Source organism: Montipora capricornis, chromosome 10, assembly GCF_036669925.1.
Source record: "Montipora capricornis isolate CH-2021 chromosome 10, ASM3666992v2, whole genome shotgun sequence".
In the NCBI taxonomy this organism is placed as follows: Eukaryota; Metazoa; Cnidaria; class Anthozoa; order Scleractinia; family Acroporidae; genus Montipora; species Montipora capricornis.
In genome coordinates, this window is record NC_090892.1 from 6,529,282 (window position 1) to 6,539,493 (window position 10,212).

The window sequence follows — 10,212 nt, forward strand, 5'->3', positions numbered from 1 at the left end:
TGATACTGGTCAGTAGATACCTTATTTTGACATGTGTCAATTGACCAGAACATGGATGTCCAATATTAAAGATGTACACTAGCTGGAGTATGGCCACCGCATTGAACACAAGTAATGATTATTATAATTTATTAATATTGTTATTATTATTATCATTAAATTATTAGAATATTATTAATTATTGGGCAACTTCGCCCGTGTTGTTGTGCATATGTGCCCACAAGTAATACCACTAGCCACGATTGCCAAGAAAAAAGCAACTCACAGGTTCCTATGAGTATGGTGCTCTGCTTGGTGGAGCTCTTGTCATAGGCTAAACTTATCACCCAAAACCAAGGCAAAGAATTCTGGATTTGATTCAGCCCCTTTCGCTTTCATAAATTTGTTTCTGCATTCGTTGCTTCTTTATTGCAACTTTTTTAATTTTTGTTTTCTGAGTTTCTCTAAAAGATAACTTGTGTTGTGCAGGCTCATGATGAGAATTTGAACCTAACATTCATAAGAGAGTATGCATATCCGTGAACTTGATTGCAACCTTAACAAAAAATTTGAGAGTACAGTGGCCTCTAAAACAACTCCAAAGCAATGTGTTCCAGACAAGAGCACTTGCTTGTGATATGTGAGGGTGTGATAAGACCAGCAGGTACACACGTGTATGTGGAACATGGTTTGACCACCTACATTTTTGTAAGTGCCCTTGCTCACTTGATTGAAACACAAAAACGCCACTGTACAGGGTAATCGAGTATTATGCAAGTATCAGCAATTAAAAGCATTAAATGCTTATCAAGGTCACCTGATCCAGTCAGGAAAAGACAGAACAGAACAACAATAGCAACTGTTAAGAATCCCCACTGGCCAAAAGCAAACCATTTGGATATTTGCAAATGTCGCAGAGAAATTGAACCAGGGACTCTACCAGGATCAATTTCAATGAGTGGTCAGAATGAATCTTGAACAAGGGATCTCCAGATTTCAAGGAAAGCATCCTAACCACTGGGTTGCACTGTCTCCTTTGTCCTTTTCTTCTTATTTTCTTACAATCAGAGAAAATTCCACTTCTTCATTCTTCTCACAAAATACTTCACACAGGAATGAAACATTACCTCCTCAGCATCAGCCCCTCTACCATTCAAGTCATCTTTTTTGTGACTAATGTCATTTCCATTGCTTTGCTTCTTGCAATCTTGCCCTTCATCTTCTGTTGTCGCAGGACTAGTTCTCTCTTTTGCCTTTTTCCCTTTTGAAGAGTTGCTCTTTGGCAGCCTCGCTTTGCCTTCTTCCTCTTCGCTGCTGCTGCTGCTTGCATTGCCTTTCTGTTCTTAGAAAAAAATTATGTTAAAGTGGCTTGTAAGTGTTGTCATTACTTTAATTTTTGTGAAACTTTGTTGACACCAAATTAGTTTAACTTTGTGTTAGCTGTGCATTAGTTTTCCCTTTTTTTTTTTCAATGAGCTGAAATGATTGCCACACATGCAGCACCATTTTGTTTACTAATTATGGCTTGTTTTTGACAAATCTACCAATGCTCCCTCACTGGCAGAGAGCATGACCCTCCCTTCACACACCCTCCTACCAAAACATAAAACTCATACATGTCTGGAATAAGTTACAGTACCTGGGGACTGTGTTTGCGCTTGACTAAATTTCCTTTCCACATGACCTGTGTCCTCTGCTATTCACATCCACTGAAAAATAAATAGAAAATAGTCTTATATACTTAGCAAGACCAAAAATGACTACACACTGAGAAGAGAAGAGCAGTGCCACAGCTGTCTTTAACATCAACATTCAATTGGTTGACATTACACATTAGTATATACCAAAAACAGTCGATAGCATTGAATGCACACGCTGATTGGCTACTCAAACTCCGGATATCCTTTGTTAGTATATACTAAAACAGTGGATAGCATTGAACGCGGGCCCTGATTGGCTCGTCAAACTCCGAATATCCTGTGCTATTTACCTCCAAGCAACTCAGGAAAAAATGGCGTCCCGATTTGCATCTATGAAAAGTGAAGAAAACATCCAAACTAATTTTTTGTGCTGTATATTATATCACTGTTTTAGCATATACTAAAACAACTATTCACCTCGGTGTCGGTGGCCAGCGTTGGATATTTACCTCGCCGCTTTGCGGCTCGGTAAATATCCACCACTAGCCACCTCCACTTCGGTGAACTATTCACTTTTGAGCAATTTGCGCAGAATTTGCGCCCGAAAATGTTGTAATCTTTGCAGAAATAAATGAATTTAAATCATCTTTTAGTGCTATATTATCTCACTGTTTTAGTATGTAATAAAACAACTATTCACCTCAGTGTTGGTGGCTGGTGGTGGATACTTACCGAGCCGCAAAGTGGTGAGGTAAATATCCACCACTAGCCACCTCCACCTCGGTGTATAGGGTGCTATATTTTATTCAATATGCAATAAAGATCTGCATAAATAGAGGATATTACACAATGGCGAGACAATATGAATTTTATGTTCTTGCAGCAAGAACAATATCTCACTTGTTCATGCTTCAAGCTAACGAGTAATTTTCTTTTTATTATACGGACAATAAAATAGGTAGAGATTGAAAAGCAGATTTTAATAAAAATACTGTGTATTGATAAAAACAAAAAAGGCAGGAAAACAAGGTGGGAATTGTGACGCCATTGCTTCATATGACCACTCGTGTTACATACAAACAATAATTTATGCAACTCAGTTCCCACATGAGACCAAAATACTGTGTCGGGACTAAAATGTGAAGGCATGATATAGGTTGAGAAGTTTAATTTTCTTCTGAACCCAATATAGATTTCTTATATTTTAATATTACTGCAGGTGTAATTTATGGTGACAGTAGGCAAAGAAAAAGGAAGACAGGAAAACAAGGTGGGAATCGTGATGCCATTGCTTCATATGGCCACTCGTGTTACATACGAACAATATGCCACTCAGTTCTCAGATGTAGTAGGTCTTATTGATTCTACAACTGTTTTAGTTCCTGGTAAAACACTCCTGTCCATATAATAAATGGGTATCTTAATTAAATGGCAAAGGAGCCTACACACATGAGACCAAAATATTGTGTCGGGACTAAAATGTGAAGGCATGATATAGGTTGAGAAGTTTAATTTTCTTCTGAACCCAATATGGATTTCTTATATTGTAATATTACTGCAGGTGTAATTTATGGCGACAGTAGGCAAAGGAAAAGGAAGACAGGAAAACAAGGTGGGAATCGTGATGCCATTGCTTCATATGATCACTCGTGTTACATACGAACAATATGCCACTCAGTTCCCAGATGCAGTAGGTCGTATTGATTCTACAACTGTTTTAGTTCCTGGTAAAGCACTCCTGTCCATATAATAAATGGGTATCTTAATTAAATGGCAAAGGAGCCTACACACATGAGACCAAAATACTGTGTCGGGACTAAAATGTGAAGGCATGATATAGGTTGAGAAGTTTAACTTTCTTCTGAACCCAATATAGATTTCTTATATAATATTGTAATATTACTGCAGGTGTAATTTATGGCGACAGTAGGCAAAGAGCAATTTTAATTTGTCAAACTACTACTGTTTATTGTCATTATTATCATTATTATTATCTGTTGCCTTGATGTTGACATCACCAACTTTTGTTCTTGTCATCCCTCAATCAGGTCACAACCTGCGGCCTCAGATTCTTAGGACCCTTCTCAGGACGTTGGCAGTTCCTATAAGTGCCCTTTTCTGCAACATGTCAACTTGGACATCAACACCCAACCAATATTATTATTATTATTATTATTAGATTTATTATTATTATTATTATTATTATTATTATTATTATTATTATTATTATTATTAGAATTATTATTATTATATTTTTATTATAATAAACTACCAGTATATCAGAATAATCATTTTTTAGTTTGAAGATAAAATACCATCTAGCAAACAAAAAGAACTGTAGATTATCATTCTTGCTAGCACCACAGAGTAATGACATTTAGACTAATAACTATTGACTGAGAGCATAGTTAAAATGCCTCTAGCAGCTAGCTCCTGCATGGTCCATATATGATCCCAGACAAAAGCACTGCAGCACGATGTAATTAGATAGAAGTTGATTTTGATGAGGAAGAAACAGAATGGTACCAGAAGAAAAAAGCTACAAGTTCCCACATGAAAGTTCAAAGTATCCTTGATTAAGCCATGCGGCCTCAGTTGTTGTGTGCAAATGATAATTCCATTGCTATTTACAGCACTTATCCATTCGGTAGTTTTACCTGGATATCCCTCTGAACAACTAAGTCCTGGTTGACAGATGGTGTTCAGTAAAAATATTACAATTACTGTAAACATGGAGGGCCTATGCTACCATGTGATCATACAGTGCCATACAGATGAACAAGTACCATCAAATTCGCTCCCTCACTCCCGACAGAATAGACCATATTCGTATTCTCAGTATTGGACTGGAACTATCTTGCAATGGAGGCTAATGCAGGGAAATCTTTTCAAATGCAAATACTTTTTAATATATTCCCCTGCATTAGCCTCCATTGCAAGCTAGTTCCAGTCCAATACTGGGAATACGAATATGGTCTATTAACAAACGCTTTTCTTTCAACTAATTTATTTTTCCACATTGCTATATCCCCAACAATAGCGTAGCTCCATTCATCTTTCACTATATAAAACGCTAACAACCCATAATTCCCTAATTCGCTCTGATGAAGGGTTAACGCTCAAAACGTCAGCTTCCAAATTTCTCTACAGTGGTCAATTTACTACATCAACCCAGTCGATAAAACCATTTTTGTGTTTAACCCTTTAAGCCCCGAGGGGTTCCCCATTGACGAGTAAAATCGTCTGGCGTTAGACAGAGTAAAATCTATAAGTGCCATTTGGCACTATCGGGGCTGAAAGGGTTAAACGGGGACATAGTTTTTTCACGCTGTCAGCTTAACCCTTTAAGCCCCGAGGGGTTCCCCATTGACGAGTAAAATCGTCTGGCGTTAGACAGAGTAAAATCTATAAGTGCCATTTGGCACTATCGGGGCTGAAAGGGTTAATTTCCCAACCTGACTGGAGCACCAGTTTCTTTAGAACCAAGACCCCTTTATCCACTGTGCTATACTGTTTCTAACCCAGCAAAACTTTTAACCTCCCTGGCAAAAATTGAGGCCTTTGTTCCCGTGAGGCCCAATCCCACCACACAGAAAAACCACACATAGAGTTGTCTGCTTCCTTCAACAATAACTTAATTAGTTTACAAGCCAAACTGCTGAATACCCGGTCACTTGTCTGCTTATGAATGGCGTGTATTGCTACAGGGAAGACATTTGTTTACATTACTTTTGTTATTCACATGTGCCAACCACACGGAACAAAAGACCCTTTGTTTCGACAACCACTGAGGCTCTGGTTGGCACATTAATAACAATAGGTGACATCAACGATATCTTCCCTATATACCTCGCCACTAAAAGAACACAATTGTGGCCGGGTATTCTGCTGTAGGCTTAACATGATTACTTCTCTCTTTCAATCTAGCCGATCCTTTTCGTCCCAAATTTAAAACTCCAGCCAACCTGTCTAGGTTCTCTCTCTTTTCACAAAGGCAACACAGAACAGCACAAAAATTTTGAACAAAAACTTATTTTTCAAATTGGCGTGATCTATTGAACGTTCTTTTCATCAATTCTTGTTTGTTTTTCAAGTTACTGCACTCCGCCCTATTACATACCCTGGGTGCCAGAGGGTTTTGTTTTTGTTTGGCGTGATCTCTTATGAGGTCTATGAGCGGCCAAGCCGCGATACCAAACCACGAAACTGTCGAGGCGAGTTCTTATTTTTCGCGTCTCCGTTCGACATTTAACAGCTCCTCACGAAAGAAAAATAAACCCACTGGCTGCTTCGCTATAAAACCTTCCCCGAACCCACTACCCCTTGATTCGACGGACCAGCGCTCGAAACGTGAAAAGGTCCTAAATTTACCTCTATCAAATGCAACTCGCTCGTTTGCTGTCAAATGTGTGTGGTTCACTCAGCCGCCAACGCAAGAGCAATGTTAATTCTTGGGAAAACAAATTAAAACCGTCGATTTTACTTACAATTCAACCTTTCACCTTTGCACGTTCGATCGACAAACAAGTCTTTCCGAGCAATATCGATCGATTATTTCCTCTAAACATCAAAGCTTTTTAAATCGGGCCACTAACCTAACTTTCGTCCTTTAACCCTCCAAAGGAAAGTAGTTACTTTGTAAACAAGCTGATCTGGCTGGCAAGATAGTATAGTAGTTAAATGCGATAGGTTCGATCCTTTCGACTTCTCTTTGCTCCCAATTATGTCAAATCCTCCAAGACGATTATCATCTTTACAACTTGTGTTTCACGTTAGTAATAAAGTAAACCCATAAGCATCGTCAAATGGTCCAAGGACACTGTTAGAAGCGCCAAACTGACAACAACAAAACTGCTATGGCCACTCGTATGCTTGTGTAGCAGCAGCAGACGGCCTTCATACGTCAAAATAGCGATATTGCCTGTGATTGGCTGAAGGCACTACTTAATAACCTCAAGGTTCTGACCTTTGAAAGGGATAAGTGATGTTCCAGTTGATATTTAGAAAAGAGTGAAGTAGATGTTAATTTTAACGATGTGTAATTTAATTTTCGTATGCAAGGCTTTCAGAAAGAGGAAGCCACGTACGATGCACCATCTGCTCTCAATGTTAATAATAACATCGTTTCGGGACATTGGTTTCAAAGGACTTCGGCCTGGACAATGGGAAATGCGATGAAAAATACTACTTCCACACTTTCATCGTACAAGAAAGCCAGCGACAACGGGTCTCAAAAGAAAATTGTACATAAAAAAGGCAGTGTGTGTGGAGGAGGACGAGAACTTTTCACGGCCCCAAGGTCTCGTATTTTGGCAGTTCTGCAAGTACCGGAGCAGAAATTGCGTAAAACAAAAGACAGAAAACAAAACAACTCCAAATTAAGACTAATCCCAAGTGACTAAAAACACAATGCTTTCCGGTGCATGCAGAAAGACCCCGTATTTTCGATTGCACTAATGTCACAATGCTATCTTATACTATCTTGTCAGCTGTTGTTTTTTGGGTTTTTTTTTTTTTTAGTCACATAGGTATGTCTTTGTTTGCGGCATATTTAAGCTTTTCAGAGTACTAAACGCTAACAACATTTATCCTCTGTCTGCAATCAATATATATGGTTTACTCTCATGGGCTCCTTCGATCATTATAGAAAGTAGGAAAGAGGAAAATCACATCATAAAAATAGGATTGTAAAAACGTAGGACCAATAGGAGAATAGATATTCGTACAATTCGTATGGCAAGCTTTTTTTTTCTTTGAAAACGGGCCATCGATGGCAATCAATCCTTAATGATAAACTTTTATGATCATAAAATGTGATTTTTTTTTGACATTTAAGTGAAAAAATCGAAAACGGTTTAATGAATGATCACTCACCCGTTATGAAACGTGCAGCTACGCATGTGATGTTATCAGATTTTGTCCGCCCTTTGACAATTCAGTTCAATCTAGCGGAAACCAAACGCAATCCCTTAGGAAACAGGAAACTGTTGATAAAATTTTCCCTTATTTGATATTTATTTGTTAATTTGTTAACCAAAGCGCTACTAACCTTCTTGAATGTAGACTTGGAATGAATACCCCAGAGTCTGGTTGCCTTAGCGAACAAAGAGTGCAGCCGTCCGCACGATTTGGAGAAGCGAAATGAAATAACCATCGAAAATAACAACTACCGCGATCACATTCTAGAGGGCCAGACTATATATGGTAGACAAATACATTTGAGCTTCGGAATGAAGCGTTTTAAAATTGAACATCACTGTCGGAGTCGGCGGTGAACTTTCTTTCGGCGGTATAAAGGAAAGCCGGAAAGATACAGGCTCTCGACCCCACAACCTCCTCGATACCGGTACGGTGGTCTCGAGCCAACTACCGGGCAGCTGGTTTGTGAGTTCCTAATAAACATGTAGAGGATGTAGATATGAATGGACTATAAATGAAAAACATATATATTACAACATCTTCCTCTCCGCAGTTCAAATATCTGTCTTTCATATATGGTGCGTTCATATCTGCACCTCTGCTGCATAAAATGGTATCTTTCAGATCCAGTTCACCCTGAATTTCTTCAAGCTTACTTTAGTTACTGCTCGGTTAAATAACGTATCATGATGATCCTCAATCTTAACAGGAGATGAGATTTTCGTAATTGTTTTGCTTTAGTTTAAAATGCTATATTGATCTCGGCGAAACTTCCTGCATCAAAACTCAACTTAATTGACCCAAAATACACCATCAGTCGCTGTAAGCATCACATGCAAAATGCAGCGTCATGATTCAAATGCTTTCACCTTTTTTATGTTTTGTGAATGTCCCCTTTTTGAGAAGAATTGTTTAAGTGGGAGGTGAATAGGGAGCCGGTTTGTAAAGCAGTTTCACAGTATTTCGATTTTTTTTAAATTAAAACGAAAGCTGATGAGTGATTCGAAAATCAGACAATTAAATAAGCTTAGTTTAACTGTTACCAACACCCTACCGTTCACGGAGAGAGAAATGCTGTTTTAAAAGCTTTCCTTTGCTCAAGGGAGCAACGCCGAGTTAGAATACAATTAATTTGAAAAACATATGCGATTTGCGAGCAGGACGACTGATTGTTATCTCTTGAGTGTCTCAACCGCACTCACTATTGTCGTGTCGTACGATGCAACTTTGCACGCTCGCCGCATGTGCCGCACGTGACCCTAGTTTCTCAGTGAACTTTCACCAGTCAATAGTGAACTTTCACCGAAACTATGTGTATTTGTATTTACGGACGTGAATACACGGAAGGAATTTTAGTTTACACTTTTTGCTCATTTATATTTACCATTTACCAAAGATTCCCGGAAATTCCTATTCGGGTGTAAATGACACACGATCCATGTTTTGGCGCTTCTCGCGGGAAAGTCCTGGCCGGCACAAGCAGAATTGCTCAAAACGTATGACGCGGACTCAACATTTGTAAAAAAAGTAGGCTGGCCATTTAGGGTGCCTATTGCAAAAACATCAGGGCCATTGAAACAAATCATTGAAAAACATTTTTTTTTTCAAGAATTCCACATGGCCGAAGGCAGACCAGTCAACCCATCAGTTCTCCTCAAGTGTAAACAGGAAGTTCAAAAAGGACAACTGTCAGAGAAGAACTGTAAATCTCTGTGTGTTTACTACTTTCTTTCTTTTCTTTTCCCGTGTAATAAAAAATAATCTCCCGCAAAAAGTAAAAAAAACCTTGTAATTTATAACGTAGGGCTAGTATTAGTCTTGACTATTTTAGGCCCTTTCTGTATCAGTTAAGAGAATAAGCAAATAAACAAATAGTAAATCTTGTGCGTTAACATCTCGAGCATGCTGCCTCCCAAACTAAGGAGTTAAAAGAGAGCTTTAGATTCTAGGACGAGAACGACTACGAGCCGGTACAAGATTTCCTCATAGAACAACAGTGAGCGCGCGCAAACCAGCGTCATTTTGGCGGGAGAAACGTGATACCGTCCTCTTTGTAGTACGAGGTTTTGCAAAAATGTCGTCGTGTCAAAACACGTCAACAACACGGTGGTTCAGTTACCAGCAATAAGAATAACTGAGCAACCTATACTGCTAACAAAGAGTAAGATTAAGGTCTCGGTAAAGGAAAATGAGGTGTCCGCGGAAAAACGAAATTGTCGCGCCGCTATTTTCTGTATAAGGTCAAACTATATATCATATTAAAGCTAATTGAATTATTTGAATAAAGTTTTAGTTTTTTGGCATTTAAGGTGTGCTCAAACCAGTTTCGACACTTGAAAGAAACGTCCTTATTAGAAGAATTGACACTACAGCACTTATCACTCACCAGTAATGTTGTGGTACCATATCAAACACTAATGATTGCTGAAAAAGATTTGGGCATTTTTGTGACGTAAAAGGTTACCGTGGCAACAGGAAAGCCCTGCAAAAACACCCCATATTTTGGCTTTAGCTGCTTATATCTCAAAAACGAACTCGGTGGCTCCCATTTTTTATTTTTGAAATGTAATTAGCATGCCACAATAAAACTTTTTGCATACTTAAATTATGTGGAGCGGATTTAGAGCCACCTTAAATAATTGAAAATCTAAGCGCTGAATCCGCTCCACATATT

General features: G+C 38.6%; 2 protein-coding genes across 7 annotated transcripts in view; one reads left to right on the forward strand and one right to left on the reverse strand.

Moving 5' to 3' along the window:
• Window positions 1-8,766, reverse strand: part of LOC138021689 (transcriptional regulator ATRX homolog) — a 20,727-nt gene extending 11,961 nt beyond the window's left edge. The window contains exons 1-4 of one of the 4 annotated variants that reach the window (XM_068868645.1): window positions 8,593-8,749; window positions 7,494-7,564; window positions 1,619-1,688; window positions 1,107-1,316 (exon numbers count right to left, since the gene is read on the reverse strand). In XM_068868645.1, coding sequence (XP_068724746.1) covers window positions 1,107-1,316; window positions 1,619-1,660 — 252 coding nt within the window. In that variant the 5' untranslated portion in view covers window positions 1,661-1,688; window positions 7,494-7,564; window positions 8,593-8,749. Of the gene's footprint in view, window positions 1-1,106; window positions 1,317-1,618; window positions 1,689-6,214; window positions 6,517-7,493; window positions 7,576-8,592 lie in introns of those variants that run through there. The other 3 variants (XM_068868644.1, XM_068868646.1, XM_068868643.1) reach the window with 3 other exon arrangements.
• The window catches only part of LOC138021690 (uncharacterized), an 18,741-nt gene extending 9,007 nt beyond the window's left edge, over window positions 1-9,734 (forward strand). For 2 of the 3 annotated variants that reach the window (XR_011126425.1, XM_068868647.1), the window contains exons 2-4: window positions 2,839-2,889; window positions 3,181-3,231; window positions 9,148-9,734. Coding sequence is in view for 2 of the 3 variants with exons in the window: in XM_068868647.1 (XP_068724748.1) it covers window positions 2,839-2,889; window positions 3,181-3,231; window positions 9,148-9,299 (254 nt within the window). In the remaining variant the exon portion in view is untranslated. Of the gene's footprint in view, window positions 1-2,838; window positions 2,890-3,180; window positions 3,232-3,667; window positions 4,179-9,147 lie in introns of those variants that run through there. The other variant, XM_068868648.1, reaches the window with a different exon arrangement.
• The last annotated feature ends 478 nt before the right edge of the window (window positions 9,735-10,212 follow it).